At 61.8% G+C, this 15,753-nt stretch overlaps 1 protein-coding gene across 1 annotated transcript; it reads right to left on the reverse strand.

The window, feature by feature from the left end:
* Positions 1–447: 447 nt before the first annotated feature.
* LOC146766980 (maestro heat-like repeat-containing protein family member 6) lies at positions 448–9,909 on the reverse strand. The gene is made up of 15 exons (XM_085584743.1): positions 9,810–9,909; positions 9,480–9,568; positions 8,474–8,953; positions 8,142–8,290; positions 7,743–7,890; positions 7,349–7,539; positions 7,129–7,266; positions 6,744–6,858; positions 6,435–6,572; positions 6,026–6,202; positions 5,739–5,894; positions 5,477–5,578; positions 5,015–5,117; positions 4,722–4,778; positions 448–674 (listed from the first exon to the last, which is right to left on the reverse strand). The coding sequence occupies exons 1-15, from the start codon at positions 9,907–9,909 to the stop codon at positions 448–450; spliced, it is 2,370 nt and encodes a 789-aa protein (XP_085440869.1).
* Positions 9,910–15,753: the final 5,844 nt, after the last annotated feature.

A 15,753-nucleotide genomic window follows, 5' to 3' on the forward strand; every position in this document is an offset into this window, starting at 1 on the left:
GCTATTCCTGAAAACTTCCAGCATTCCAATCTCCTTTGTCCTCCATGGAAGCTTGCCATGGAATCCCTCACAGCTGGCTTCAGAGCATACTCAGGTTGGCTCTTCCAAATTCCAGGGGCTCCAGGCTGCTCAGCAGGATCTGCAACTCCACAGAGTTGTGGAACTGCACCTTCAGCACAGGCACCTTTCCAGCCTGATCTGCCCTCGTTCCTCTGTGTGTGTGTGCACAGAACAGGGTGTGGAAGAGAACAGCAGCAGGGGCCTGCGTGTCCCAGGGCCTGGGATTTGCGCCGCTTCAGCTCCACAGAGATGCAGGTAAAGGGGAGAAACCAAACTTTATTGATGGAAGGGAAAGGGAAGGGATGAGATGGGGGCAAAAGAAAGGGATTGGGCAGGGTCTGAGGGCTGGAGGGAAAGAGCTGTCAACAGGGAGGGGGAAGGCAGCAGCTATGGGAGCTTGCAGCAGGCGCAGCAGTGGCCAGCATCAGGTGTGCCTGGACGTCCAGTGACATTGAGTCCTGGTGCTCTCTTCACTGTCTCCTGGTACTCTGCTTGGGACCCTGGTTCTGTGAATCCAGCAGATGACCTTAGTTCTGCACATCTTTGTGCAAAAATTTCCTGAATTTCCAGGTTAGTGGAGGATGGGCTGTCATCTTCGCTTATGGCTTCAAGGGCTGGAAGACAGATAAAGTGGCACAGTCAGAGCCCAGAGGGCCACCCGGCGATTCTTCTGCTGAGGCCATCTCTCCCAGCTCTCGCCATGCCTAACAGAGATGAGGACCCAAGGGGATCAGCCGCAAGGCGCTGGTCACGAATCCCCCGACTGGCGTCCCTGAAATCTCTCTGAGCCCTGCTCACACCAGGCCTCGTCCACACAAGGAGCGAAGCTGGCTGCAGCTGGGACGGGCATTGCAGCTCCCTGGCCGTCACTGCAGCTCTCCCGGCCAGCCCCCGCTGACAGCCCGCTGCCCTGACTCACCCTGAGTGAGCACATGAAGCTCGGCTGGCTGTCCCTTCAGGTAGTGCCCGGCCGTCCCTGGGAACACAGAGCCTGTCAGGCCCAGCGGCACAGCTCCTGCCATCGGCGCTGCCAGCCCTGTGCCCACACGGCCTCCTGGCCCGGCAGGGCTCAGCCCGGGTCCTGGCCGCTTGCTGCCAAACCAAGGGCATGGCTGCCAGAGGCGCCGGGACCGCGCGGCTCTGCCGGGGCAGCAGACGGGGCTGGGGCCGAGCTGCGGCGGGACGGGGAGGGAGCCCGGGCTCGCGGCTCACCCAGGAACCTGAGGGCCGCCTCTCGCAGGAGCTCCTGTGGGCTCTGCAGGTAGGGCAGGGCCCGGCGCAGGAGCTCGGCCGCGCTGCTGCTGTCCTCTGCCAGCTGGAGAGAGCGGCAGCAGAGAAGGGTTGGCGCGGGCTCAGCCCCTGTGCCGGGTGCTCCCCGCGCCAGCCTCGGCCTCCCCTGCCCGCAGAGCCTTGAGGCCCGGCCGGCAGCCGCAGGCGCCGGGCTCTGGAGGGGGCAGAGGGCCGGCTGCTGCCCAGGGAGCCGCGGTGCCGCCCCGCAGCCCCGCCAGGCGCGGCTCCATCGGCACCCGGCTGGGCCCGCAGGAGCCTGGAGCAGAGCCCGCGCGGCCTCGGGCTGCAGCAGCGGGCAGGGGCACAGCTGCCAGTCCGCACACTGAGCACCGCGCTCAGGGGGCTTCTCCAGGCTGAGGCTGCGGCCTCCCGGCCCTCCTTACCAGGCACTCGGCAAACTGTGACAGCTGCTCCTTCTTCAGCAGCTTCTTGAGATTCCTCTTCTTCAGAAACTCAGTCACACCAAGCAGCGTTTCCCGAGAGGCCTGGAGAGCAGCAGGGACCCAGAGATGGCTCCACAGCCCAGGCCACAGGACCCGTGTCCCTGTGCCAAGGCCTGGAGGAGGCTGCAGCCCGCCAGGCGCCAGGGCAGGAGGCAGCCCAGGCTCCCTCCCAGGGATCCAGCAGCATCACACAAAACCTCACCTTCGCCACACGCCGGTTCTCCTCATGGAGAACATTCCACAGGAAAGCAACTGGTGCCACAAGGAGTGGGTGGCATCAGGCAGCTCAGGGGAAGCTCCTCAGGAATGCTGTATCCTGAGGGAACACTCTTGGCCTTGACCTGTGGGCACCTGCAAAAGCTTCAAATCAGCTGCCTCAGCTTCCAGGGCCTCTCTTGGCCAGCATCCTGACGTGGATGCAGGACGGCTGCCAGGCACTGCTGGGACCCAGCAGGACAGGACCGGCTGTCTCGTGTCCACGCAGCAGCCTTGACACAGCCAGGGCCATCCCGAGAGCAGACAGACGCTCTCAGGCCAGCAGAGAGGAGCAAGGAGACCTGGGCTCCTCTCGGGGTATCTCAGCTGGGCTCGCTCCACCACACGCCCCCCTTGGAAGGCCTGCTGATGCCCAGCTGCCAGAACTGCCAACTTGTGCTCTCCAAGATGCACAGGGAGAGCCAAGGAGCAGGACACCTTGGCAGGCAAACCTTCCAAGCCTTTTCTGAGGCCAGGCACACACCAAGATCAGCCAAGACTCTCCACCACACTGCCTGGCCCACCCAGCCCAGCTCTGTGCTGGCCCTGGGCCACAGCAGCTCCCAGTAAGCAGGAGGCAAATGCATCTTGCCAAGAGATGCAACACAGCAGGCAGGGAAGATGTGAAAAGTGAGCGTGTAAAGGCCTTTTAATTCACAGCTCCCACAGAGAGCTTTGGGGCTCACAGATGGACAGAGATGGTTCTGCTCACCCCTCTGTCCAAAGGGGGATGACACATGCTGCTGCAGGTGCTTGGGTTGGTCTCTGCAGGTTCAGGTGGATGCCAAACCTGCTCTTCACAGGCTTCTCCCTTCCCCTGCCCCTCTGCCAAATCCAACGGGCCTCAAGGACCGAAAGGAGCACAGAGAGCCAAAGGGGGACACTTGCACCTGCCTCACTGGGAGCTCCATGGGAAGCACTTTCCTTGAGAAGCAAGCCCTTGTCCTCCAAATGCATTACCCCAAATGTGCAGCTTTTCTGCTCAACACCAACGCACCCTCAAGAAACGCTGGCAAGGCTGAAGGACTTCATGTCCTTTCAGCACAGGCACTCCAGCTCTAGCTGGTATTCCCCCAAGTGCCTTTCCACATGGAGGCTCAGACGTGCAGCCCCAGGCCCTCTACAAACACAAGCTGCTCACTGCCTCTTCACCTGCCTCAACTCCTGCCTGCGCTCCCGGCACCAAGACCAGGCTGTTCCCAGGCAGAGCCCAGAGCCTTGCTCCCTCAGGACGCTCTTGCCAGCACCTTCCAGGCCTCTCCGCTGTGCACGCAGCGCTTTTCATGCCCGCTCCCAACAGGTTGTGGAAGGCAGAGCACAGCCTGGCTGCTTCTGCCACCAGCACGCCCCAAACACAGGTGGAGGAAGAAGCAGCAGGGGCTGTTTTGCGGCCATGCCCAAGAGAGACTGCAAGGGTGCCCTCCCTCTGCTCTCACTTGGTTGGCTTTCTGACTGGCTCCGAGCCTGGGGTGGCCATTCCTCACTTGTGGGGACCAGAACCACAGCCAGGATCCCGGCACTGCCTGACAGCGCTCCGGGCACTGCCAGGGTCGCGCGTCCCAGTCTCGGGCACCGCTCTGCTGCTTCGTTTTCACTCAGGCACACCCAAAGCTCCCTGCTAAGCCCGGATGGTCGCTGGTTCTGCCCTCTCCCTGATCCTGTGCCGGCATGGAGCACTGCTGATCTTTCAGGAAGCTATTCCTGAAAACTTCCAGCATTCCAATCTCCTTTGTCCTCCATGGAAGCTTGCCATGGAATCCCTCACAGCTGGCTTCAGAGCATACTCAGGTTGGCTCTTCCAAATTCCAGGGGCTCCAGGCTGCTCAGCAGGATCTGCAACTCCACAGAGTTGTGGAACTGCACCTTCAGCACAGGCACCTTTCCAGCCTGATCTGCCCTCGTTCCTCTGTGTGTGTGTGCACAGAACAGGGCGTGGAAGAGAACAGCAGCAGGGGCCTGCGTGTCCCAGGGCCTGGGATTTGCGCCGCTTCCGCTCCACAGAGATGCAGGTAAAGGGGAGAAACCAAACTTTATTGATGGAAAGGAAAGGGAAGGGATGAGATGGGGGCAAAAGAAAGGGATTGGGCAGGGTCTGAGGGCTGGAGGGAAAGAGCTGTCAACAGGGAGGGGGAAGGCAGCAGCTATGGGAGCTTGCAGCAGGCGCAGCAGTGGCCAGCATCAGGTGTGCCTGGACGTCCAGTGACATTGAGTCCTGGTGTTCTCTTCACTGTCTCCTGGTACTCTGCTTGGGACCCTGGTTCTGTGAATCCAGCAGATGACCTTAGTTCTGCACATCTTTGTGCAAAAATTTCCTGAATTTCCAGGTTAGTGGAGGATGGGCTGTCATCTTCGCTTATGGCTTCAAGGGCTGGAAGACAGATAAAGTGGCACAGTCAGAGCCCAGAGGGCCACCCGGCGATTCTTCTGCTGAGGCCATCTCTCCCAGCTCTCGCCATGCCTAAGAGAGATGAGGACCCAAGGGGATCAGCCGCAAGGCGCTGGTCACGAATCCCCCGACTGGCGTCCCTGAAATCTCTCTGAGCCCTGCCCACACCAGGCCTCGTCCACACAAGGAGCGAAGCTGGCTGCAGCCGGGACGGGCATTGCAGCTCCCTGGCCGTCACTGCAGCTCTCCCGGCCAGCCCCCGCTGACAGCCCGCTGCCCTGACTCACCCTGAGTGAGCACATGAAGCTCGGCTGGCTGTCCCTTCAGGTAGCGCCCGGCCGTCCCTGGGAACACAGAGACTGTCAGGCCCAGCGGCACAGCTCCTGCCATCGGCGCTGCCAGCCCTGTGCCCACACGGCCTCCTGGCCCGGCAGGGCTCAGCCCGGGTCCTGGCCGCTCGCTGCCAAACCAAGGGCACGGCTGCCAGAGGCGCCGGGACCGCGTGGCTCTGCCGGGGCAGCAGGCAGGGCTGGGGCCGAGCTGTGGCGGGGCGGGGAGGGAGCCCGGGCTCGCGGCTCACCCAGGAATTTGAGGGCCGCCTCTCGCAGGGGCTCCTGTGGGCTCTGCAGGTAGGGCAGGGCCCGGCGCAGGAGCTCGGCCGCGCTGCTGCTGTCCTCTGCCAGCTGGAGAGAGCGGCAGCAGAGAAGGGTTGGCGCGGGCTCAGCCCCTGTGCCGGGTGCTCCCCGCACCAGCCTCGGCCTCCCCTGCCCGCACAGCCCTGAGGCCCGGCCAGCAGCCGCAGGCGCCGGGCTCTGGAGGGGGCAGAGGGCCGGCTGCTGCCCAGGGAGCCGCGGTGCCGCCCCGCAGCCCCGCCAGGCGCGGCTCCATCGGCACCCGGCTGGGCCCGCAGGAGCCTGGAGCTAGAGCCCGCGCGGCCTCGGGCTGCAGCATCGGGCAGGGGCACAGCTGCCAGTCCACACACTGAGCACCGCGCTCAGGGGGCTTCTCCAGGCTGAGGCTGCGGCCTCCCGGCCCTCCTTACCAGGCACTCGGCAAACTGTGACAGCTGCTCCTTCTTCAGCAGCTTCTCGAGATTCCTCTTCTTCAGAAACTCAGTCACACCAAGCAGCGTTTCCTGAGAGGCCTGGAGAGCAGCAGGGACCCAGAGATGGCTCCACAGCCCAGGGCACAGGACCCGTGTCCCTGTGCCAAGGTCTGGAGGAGGCAGCAGCCCGCCAGGCGCCAGGGCAGGAGGCAGCCCAGGCTCCCTCCCAGGGATCCAGCAGCATCACACAAAACCTCACCTTCGCCACACGCCGGTTCTCCTCATGGCAATACAAGAAAAGTGGGAGCAAGCTCTGACACAAAATCTTCTTCATGGGCTTTTTTCCCTCATCCACTACCAAGTTCATCATCTTGTCAAAGAGTTGAATAGAGAGCAAGTGCACATTGCTGCTGTCCTTTAGAAAAGAAGAGGATAAGACCATTAAGACCAATTATTCCAGGCTCACCAGAGAAAAAGTCTGAAAATCCATAAGGGAAAAGGGTATGCGGGCAGTCTGTGCCCATGGCTGTGGACACAGAGCCTTACATGGTCAAAGAGCAGGAGGAGTGCCTCAGCGAGCTTCAGGGCAGTGGTGCTGGATACCAGGGTGCCTTTGTGCTGGAGGACATTTGTGAACACACAGAGGCTCATGCTGACCACCTCTGCATCTAAATCTCCCAGCAGCTCCAGAAGCCTTGGAGACAGAGGGTGCATTCTTCTGGCCTGTGCGGAACACAAGGCTGTGCTGGGAAGCCGTGGCCGGCTGCACGGCTAACACCGCCCTGGCACTGCGAGCCCACCCTGCTGCTGCAGGGCCCACAGGACAAAGGCCTGTCCCAAAGCACTGGGGCAAGTGAGGCAGGAGAGCTGGGAGCGGCTGCCTCAGCTCCTGAAGCCCTGCCAGCCCAAGGGGCTGCTTTGCCCAGCGCAGCTTCAGCCGCTGCCTCCTTCTCACCATCGAGGGATCCTTGCTGAGCACCACGAGGCCTCGCAGCGCCAGGCGACGCCGCTCCCTGCACTCGCTCCGCAGGTACCTTGACATCATCTCCAGAAGGCTGTCACCACATTCACTCAAGTCCAGGCACCCGAGGACCTGAAAGGCACAGGGCAGTGACAGGGGACCTGGCCGGCAGGAGCCCAGAACCGCACAGGGCGGGGCCCAGGCAGCAGCACAGGGCGTGGGCACCGTCCCAGGCAGCTGTGGCTGCGAGAGGGCAGAGAGCTGGGAGGCAGCAGAGCCAGCAGCGCTGGCCAACAGGCTCACCTCCACCAGGAATGCCAGGAAGGGCAGATCCCAGCACGGCTCTTCCCTGCTCTGTGGCCAGAGCAGGCGGAATGCAATGCGGGAACAGAAGGGGATCAAGACATGGCACAACTCCCTGGCAGGGGGGAAAAAGGCCGTGAGGTGGGAAGGCCAAACCCCTCCCAGGAGTGACTCACAGAGGTCTGGTCTTTCCCCAGCATCCCTGGAGAGGATGTGGGTGCTTTGTGAGGCGGCCGCTTCTGGGCACCCTCCTCTCCAAGGCTTTTCCAGTTCCCTTGGCCGTCCCTCGGTGAAAAGGCCCTCTGGCCCATGACCGCAGGGACTGTGAGGGGCACCTGGGCACACGGCAGAAATATTGGGGACCGTGGGGAGCAGGGGGTCTCACCTGGCCAGCAGACCCACGGCATAGTGCTGGGTGTCAGCACACAGCAGCGTGTCCCAGCCACGCTTGCGCTCCATAGCCACCAGCACATGGTCCCACTGCAGTCGGCAGAGCAGAGCCTTCATGGCCCGCACTGCAAACCTGTGTGCAGAGCAAAGGCCAGGTCACACTGGGAGCGCTGGCGCTGGCCACAAGGGCACGGAAAGGACAGGGGGACTGGGACCTGTTGGGCTTGCTGGGAAGGCGGTGTTCCTCCCAGCATGCTCTCCAGAATGTAGCAACTTCTTCTGGTGGTATCTGCTGTGTGGTGATGACAACATGGAAGAGCAGAGCCACAAAGAGGCGGGAGGAATAAAGGTTCATTGCCTCGTGGCACTCGGGCACCTGGAGAATCACCCAGAGCCCCAGAGTTGCCTGCAAAAGAAGCAGCCCAAGGCAGCGCTCAGTGCCGAGGTGTCCATGGGGCAAGGCCCAAGAGCTGACACAGGGGGAGCAGCGGGCCTGGTGCCCCCTGAGCCTGCCCCTAGCTCAGGTTTCAGCCCAGCAACTGAGGCATGGAGAGGATGGAGAGCTGCTGGCAACCTGGGGGTGAGCAAAGGCCAGTTCCGGAAACTCACAGCCAGGGCAAAGACATCCTCCTTGTCCCCATCAGAGGTGCACATGCTGTGCAGAGGCCAGTTCTGCATCACACAGAGCAGCATTGGCAGCACCTTTTCCACTGTGGCACTCGACGAGCCTATGGTTCTCCACATCATTGCAGCGGCTCTGTGGGATCAGAGCTCTGTGTCAGGGACATCTCAGTCACAGCACCATGCCCTGTGCACCCGTGACAGAGCCCAGGTGACAGAGCCTTGAAGGGCATGGGGGGAGTACTGGCAGCAGGCTCAGCAAACAGAGGGGCCCGAGGCTCCTGGGCCTCTCTGCCTGTCTGGCAGAGCCCATTGGACAGGCTGTGCAGGGCCGTGGGCCCTAAGGGCTGCTGAGCCCTGAGCTCTCAAGGCTCGTGGGCCCCGTACCTGTCACACGTTGGGGCACAGCGCAGGAGGGTCAGCACCACGTCAGCAGGGTGTTCTTCTGCCAGCCTCACAATGTCAATCTGCAGCCAGGCATCCACAGTCACTTGGGACATGAGACTCTGGTGGATGTTCTTCACCTTGGCTGGCACCTGGAGGAAGCATGGAGGAGAGATGGAGCGTTGTCCAAGGGAACAACTTCCCCAAGTATTTCAAAGAAGTGCTTCCCTTCTTCCACACTGTGCTGGCCTCAAAGGCTGAGGTGGCCCAGAGACCATGGCTTGAGGGGACACACGATCCTGGGAGGCCGCCAGGCCTGGCCCCAGGCTGCTTACCTGCTGTGGCTGAGAAGAAACACAAGGCTCCTTGAAATAGTCGAATATGAGCTCCTGACTCAGAGTGCGAGAGGGCATGGTGTCAGCATTTGCGATGCCCTGAGTGCGTCTGGTTTTGGCGTTTGTCATGTCCACATCCTCAGTCAGTGCCATGTCAGCCTTTGCCCTCTGGTCATTCCTTGCAGCCTCAGAGTCTTCTGAGGGCTCCGCTGGATCTGGGCTGGTGGCAGTATTTGTGATGCCCTGAGTCTCTTCACTGTCGGTGTTTGTGATGGCAACATCCTCAGTCATTGATGGGACAAGAGCCTTTGTCCAGGTTTCAGTCACTGAGGTGTCAGAGTTCTCTGAGCACTCAGGCGAATGTGGGCTGACATCAGGCTCAGCCTGGAGCTCGGTCAGCCCCGAGTCAGGCTTGGCCGGGCCCTCAGCTGCTGCGTTGCCGGTCTTCCTACGTCGAATGCGCGGGAACTTCCAGAACGCCTGCAGGAGAACAAAGGTAATGGAAGCCAGGGATGTTTCATGGAGTGCTCCAGGCATGCTGCTGGGCTGAGCAGTGACAGCAGGCCCAGCCCAGGTGGGGATGGCTGCAGGCACCTTCAGGGTTTTGCGGAAGCGGCCATGGGCAGGTTCCTTCTCTTCTGTGCGGTCCAGGGCTGCATCTGGCAAAGAGCGAGCGCAGCCAGAGCTGAGGGGCTGCGGGACAGGCCGGAGAACACAGCCCAGCCCTGCACACCCCAGGCAGGGACAGCCCCAGGATGCCCCAGGGGATGGAGCACAGACACTGCGGGGTGTCTGCACAGGCCCTGTTCCCTCCTGTCCATGGGCACGTCCCCAGGGCATTGGATGGGATGGGATGGGATGGGATGGGATGGGATGGGATGGGATGGGATGGGATGGGATGGGATGGGATGGGATGGGATGAGATGGGATGGGATGGGATGGGATGGGATGGGCAGGGCCAAGCTGGCTGTAGGCATCATCCCTGTGGCCCAGCTCTGCCACTCACCGTCCTCCAGTGGCTGGAACTGCTCTGGGTTTTCATGCTGTTGTTCTGGCGCAGCTTCAGGGCTTTTCTTTTTTTTCCCCCTGAACACTCTGAACAAGCCGAGAAATCTGCTCGCCATGCCAGAGTTTGCTATCAAGGGCACCTGCAAGAGAGATGGCTCGGGAAAGCTCCAAGTCAACAAGTCCTCAAGGGCACCTGCAAAAGAAAAGCCTCGGGAAGGCCACGGGCTGCCAAGTCCTGTGGTCTTGCCACGAGGTCACCTGTAGGAGTAAAGCCTCAGAAAAGCTCCGGGTCAGGCAGGAATGAGCACGCTGTGCGGGGGCTCCTCACGGCACCACTCTGTCCCGTCCTCTCCGGTCGCCTGCTCCGAGCAGAGTGGCGTGCTCTGGTCACTGCCAGCTCCTATGTCAGCACGTGTCACAAAGGCCATCTGTCCCGTTCTATGCCATAGTGACCATGCTGCACCATGTCACAAAGGGGGCCCCTTGCACACACTGCCACCTGCCCTGGGGCCACGCCCTGCCCAGCCAAAGTGGCCCAGGTTGGCAGGAATCCCTGGCCACAAGTGTCTGAGACAGCCCAACAGGATCTTTAGGAAGGGCTCAGACCATCAGCAAACGCTGCCCTGCTCTGCGGGTGCAGGGCAGCAGAAGGAGCCCCCAGGGCTGCCGACGCAGCCGCGCTGGGAAGGGCAGGGGACTGTTGCAGATGATAGATAAATATGATGGTTCCTAAATAGTACAGCTATGATGAGAACAGTTCTCCCAGCTAGCCGGATGACAGCCCTGCCTTTAGATGAGTCCTGGGGTAAAATGGACTGTTCCATCCCACTCCCCAAAAGATGTATGGTTCATCCCTCACCTCTGGACCTTACCCTAAAACATTAGTGCATGTAACCCCATTGGATATGCCTCATCCCAACCCACCTTGAAGCTCTCCTGATAAGGGGGCTTCGAGGGACCACGCGGCCTCTTGGAAATTCCTCCCCTCCTGGAACCTCTTTCCCTCCCTTGGAGCTTCCCCTCTCCTAAACCCTCCTTTTGTCTGTCCCCTCCCCAACCCTCTCAGGCGTCGCCACGTGCTGCGCCTGGGAGCACGAGGCAGGACCCTCCTGCACCCCCAATAAACCTCTTTCCCCAAGAGCAGACTTCCGAGATCTCTGCCTCCATCCATCCACACCGTGCTGGAGCGTGGTATTTTCCTCAGGGGACCTTCCATGGAAGCTGCCACGGCCTCCTCGGGGCGCGTCCCGGCCCCGTGGCCATCCTAAAGCCGTGGGTGTGGCCCGCACAAGGAACTGTGGGCCAGGGCAGGAATGCTGCTCTGAGCCCTGGGGCCCGGGGAACGCTGACACCAGCAGCTGTGGCAGAGTCCCCGCCCAAGCAGACCTGCCAGCCCCCGAGCCCTGGCAGGGCTGGTGCCCGTCTCCTGCCCCAGAGACCTGTGCCCCTTGGGGGGCTTTGTGCCAGAGGGGGCCACAGCCACGTGCACTGGGGGCTGTGCTCCTGCCTGCAGGGGCTGTTGGCAGGAGCACCTGGAGCAACTGCGGGCAACAATGAGCAGATGGCAAAATGGTTAACCCTGCCCCGGTATAGAGATCTAAGTGGCCAATAAAGTACAGCTCCCCCCTCTTGTTCCCTGCAGCACAATCAGGACCGTGAACACAGTCACAGCTATTCTTTCTGCACCCCATAACCAAGGCTGTGCCAAACTACAGATGCTGCCTTCAAATGGACTCAAATTCCAGCAAAGACCTCTCACCTCCCAGACAACTCCTTCCCCAACCCATCTCCAGCACCAACACCCGGCAAACACCGCACCAAGGCCCTCAACAGCCCGCCAGGACCCCCAGCTGTCCCCATCCCTCCACTGAGCTTTCCCTCCCTCCAGCAGATACTCTGGCTCCCTGCACGTGCCGTGGGATGGCACTCAGGAGGATCTGCTCCAAGGCCTTCCCCGGCAGCAAGCTCAGGCTGCCAGGCCTATGGATCCTGGATCATCCTTCCCACCGAGCCTTCCATTGGCACGGCTCTTCCATTGACACATCTGCGCTCAGCTGGGACTACTCCGCTCACCCAGGGCTGCTGGGAAAGGATGGAGAGCAGCCTGGCAAGCTCTTTCTCCAGCTCCCTCTGTGCTCCCGGGGAAGGTAGAACATTCCACGGGAAAGCAACTGGTGCCACAAGGAGTGGGTGGCATCAGGCAGCTCAGGGGAAGCCCCTCAGGAATGCTGTATCCTGAGGGAACACTGTTGGCTTTGACCTGTGGGCACCTGCAAAAGCTTCAAATCAGCTGCCTCAGCTTCCAGGGCCTCTCTTGGCCAGCATCCTGACATGGATGCAGGACGGCTGCCAGGCACTGCTGGGACACAGCGGGACAGGAACGGCTGTCTTGTGTCCACGCAGCAGCCCTGACACAGCCAGGGCCATCCCGAGAGCAGACAGACGCTCATGGGACAGCAGAGAGGAGCAAGGAGCCCTGGGCTCTTCTCGGGGTATCTCAGCTGGTCTCGCTCCACCACACGCCCCCCTTGGAAGGCCTGCTGATGCCCAGCTGCCAGAAATGCCTACCTTGTGCTCTCCAAGATGCACAGGGAGAGCCAAGGAGCAGGACACCTTGGCAGGCAAACCTTCCAAGCCTTTTCTGAGGCCAGGCACACACCAAGATCAGCCAAGACTCTCCACCACACTGCCTGGCCCACCCAGCCCAGCTCTGTGCTGGCCCTGGGCCACAGCAGCTCCCAGCAAGCAGGAGGCAAATGCATCTTGCCAAGAGATGCAACACAGCAGACAGGGAAGATGTGAAAAGTGAGCGTGTAAAGGCCTTTTAATTCACAGCTCCCACAGAGAGCTTTGGGGCTCACAGATGGACAGAGATGGTTCTGCTTACCCCTCTGTCCAAAGGGGGATGACACATGCTGCTGCAGGTGCTTGGGTTGGTCTCTGCAGGTTCAGGTGGATGCCAAACCTGCTCTTCACAGGCTTCTCCCTTCCCCTGCCCCTCTGCCAAGTCCAACGGGCCTCAAGGACCGAAAGGAGCACAGAGAGCCAAAGGGGGACACTTGCACCTGCCTCACTGGGAGCTCCCTGGGAAGCACTTTCCTTGAGAAGCAAGCCCTTGTCCTCCAAATGCATTACCCCAAATGTGCAGCTTTTCTGCTCAACACCAATGCACCCTCAAGAAACGCTGGCAAGGCTGAAGGACTTCATGTCCTTTCAGCACAGGCACTCCAGCTCTAGCTGGTATTCCCCCAAGTGCCTTTCCACGTGGAGGCTCAGATGTGCAGCCCCAGGCCCTCTACAAACACAAGCTGCTCACTGCCTCTTCACCTGCCTCAACTCCTGCCTGCGCTCCCGGCACCAAGACCAGGCTGTTCCCAGGCAGAGCCCAGAGCCTTGCTCCCTCAGGATGCTCTTGCCAGCACCTTCCAGGCCTCTCCGCTGTGCACGCAGCGCTTTTCATGCCCGCTCCCAACAGGCTGTGGAAGGCAGAGCACAGCCTGGCTGCCTCTGCCACCAGCACGCCCCAAACACAGGCGGAGGAAGAAGCAGCAGGGGCTGTTTTGCGGCCATGCCCAAGAGAGACTGCAAGGGTGCCCTCCCTCTGCTCTCACTTGGTTGGCTTTCTGACTGGCTCCGAGCCTGGGGTGGCCATTCCTCACTTGTGGGGACCAGAACCACAGCCGGGATCCCGGCACTGCCTGACAGCGCTCCGGGCACTGCCAGGGTCGCACGTCCCAGTCTCGGGCACCGCTCTGCTGCTTCGTTTGCCCTCAGGCACACCCAAAGCTCCCTGCTAAGCCCGGACGGTCGCTGGTTCTGCCCTCTCCCTGATCCTGTGCCGGCATGGAGCACTGCTGAGCTTTCAGGAAGCTATTCCTGAAAACTTCCAGCATTCCAATCTCCTTTGTCCTCCATGGAAGCTTGCCATGGAATCCCTCACAGCTGGCTTCAGAGCATACTCAGGTTGGCTCTTCCAAATTCCAGGGGCTCCAGGCTGCTCAGCACGATCTGCAACTCCACAGAGTTGTGGAACTGCACCTTCAGCACAGGCACCTTTCCAGCCTGAACTGCCCTCGTTCCTCTGTGTGTGTGTGCACAGAACAGGGCGTGGAAGAGAACAGCAGCAGGGGCCTGCGTGTCCCAGGGCCTGGGATTTGCGCCGCTTCAGCTCCACAGAGATGCGGGTAAAGGGGAGAAACCAAACTTTATTGATGGAAAGGAAAGGGAAGGGATGAGATGGGGGCAAAAGAAAGGGATTGGGCAGGGTCTGAGGGCTGGAGGGAAGGAGCTGTCAACAGGGAGGGGGAAGGCAGCAGCTATGGGAGCTTGCAGCAGGCGCAGCAGTGGCCAGCATCAGGTGTGCCTGGACGTCCAGTGACATTGAGTCCTGGTGCTCTCTTCACTGTCTCCTGGTACTCTGCTTGGGACCCTGGTTCTGTGAATCCAGCAGATGACTTAGTTCTGCACATCTTTGTGCAAAAATTTCCTGAATTTCCAGGTTAGTGGAGGATGGGCTGTCATCTTCGCTTATGGCTTCAAGGGCTGGAAGACAGATAAAGTGGCACAGTCAGAGCCCAGAGGGCCACCCGGCGATTCTTCTGCTGAGGCCATCTCTCCCAGCTCTCGCCATGCCTAACAGAGATGAGGACCCAAGGGGATCAGCCGCAAGGCGCTGGTCACGAATCCCCCGACTGGCGTCCCTGAAATCTCTCTGAGCCCTGCCCACACCAGGCCTCGTCCACACCAGGAGCGAAGCTGGCTGCAGCCGAGACGGGCATTGCAGCTCCCTGGCCATCACTGCAGCTCTCCCGGCCAGCCCCCGCTGACAGCCCGCTGCCCTGACTCACCCTGAGTGAGCACATGAAGCTCGGCTGGCTATCCCTTCAGGTAGCGCCCGGCCGTCCCTGGGAACACAGAGCCTGTAAGGCCCAGCGGCACAGCTCCTGCCATCGGCGCTGCCAGCCCTGTGCCCACACGGCCTCCTGGCCCGGCAGGGCTCAGCCCGGGCCCTGGCCGCTCGCTGCCGAACCCAGGGCATGGCTGCCAGAGGCGCCGGGCCCGGGTGGCGCTGCTGGGGCAGCAGGCGGGGCTGGGGCCGAGCTGCGGCGGGACGGGGAGGGAGCCCGGGCTCGCGGCTCACCCAGGAACCTGAGGGCCGCCTCTCGCAGGGGCTCCTGTGGGCTCTGCAGGTAGGGCAGGGCCCGGCGCAGGAGCTCGGCCGCGCTGCTGCTGTCCTCTGCCAGCTGGAGAGAGCGGCAGCAGAGAAGGGTTGGCACGGGCTCAGCCCCTGTGCCGGGCGCTCCCCGCGCCAGCCCCGGCCTCCCCTGCCCGCACAGCCCCGAGGCCCGGCCAGCAGCCGCAGGCGCCGGGCTCTGGAGGAAGCAGAGGCCCGGCTGCTGCCCGGGGAGCCGCGGTGCCGCCTCGCAGCCCTGCCGGTCCGCGGCTCCATCGGCACCCGGCTGGGCCCGCAGGAGCCTGGAGCAGAGCCCGCACGGCCTCGGGCTGCAGCAGCGGGCAGGGGCACAGCTGCCAGCCCGCACACCGAGCACCGCGCTCAGGGGGCTTCTCCAGGCTGAGGCTGCGGCCTCCCAGCCCTCCTTACCAGGCACTCGGCAAACTGTGACAGCTGCTCCTTCTTCAGCAGCTTCTCGAGATTCCTCTTCTTCAGAAACTCAGTCACACCAAGTAGCGTTTCCCGAGAGGCCTGGAGAGCAGCAGGGACCCAGAGATGGCTCCACAGCCCAGGGCACAGGACTCGTGTCCCTGTGCCAAGGCCTGGAGGAGGCTGCAGCCCGCCAGGCGCCAGGGCAGGAGGCAGCCCAGGCTCCCTCCCAGGGATCCAGCAGCATCACACAAAACCTCACCTTCGCCACACGCCGGTTCTCCTCATGGAGAACATTCCACAGGAAAGCAACTGGTGCCACAAGGAGTGGGTGGCATCAGGCAGCTCAGGGGAAGCTCCTCAGGAATGCTGTATCCTGAGGGAACACTCTTGGCCTTGACCTGTGGGCACCTGCAAAAGCTTCAAATCAGCTGCCTCAGCTTCCAGGGCCTCTCTTGGCCAGCATCCTGACGTGGATGCAGGACGGCTGCCAGGCACTGCTGGGACCCAGCGGGACAGGACCGGCTGTCTCGTGTCCACGCAGCAGCCCTGACACAGCCAGGGCCATCCCGAGAGCAGACAGACGCTCTCAGGCCAGCAGAGAGGAGCAAGGAGCCCTGGGCTCTTCTCGGGGTATCTCAGCTGGGCTCGATCCACCACACGCCCCCCT

The sequence above is a fragment of the Lonchura striata genome, chromosome 7 (assembly GCF_050655825.1).
Source record: "Lonchura striata isolate lonStrDom1 chromosome 7, ASM5065582v1, whole genome shotgun sequence".
In the NCBI taxonomy this organism is placed as follows: Eukaryota; Metazoa; Chordata; class Aves; order Passeriformes; family Estrildidae; genus Lonchura; species Lonchura striata.

Bases quoted from the DNA above. Each gene is read 5' to 3' on its own strand.
- LOC146766980 (XM_085584743.1), bottom strand. From the start codon at position 9,909: ATGGCCTTTGTGACACGTGCTGACATAGGAGCTGGCAGTGACCAGAGC. The intron at 8,291-8,473 runs GTAAGCAGCCTG...TGCTTCCTCCAG, and splicing joins TTTCTTCTCAGCCACAGCAG to GTGCCAGCCAAGGTGAAGAA. The intron at 7,540-7,742 runs GTGAGTTTCCGG...CTTCTTTTGCAG, and splicing joins AGGATGTCTTTGCCCTGGCT to GCAACTCTGGGGCTCTGGGT.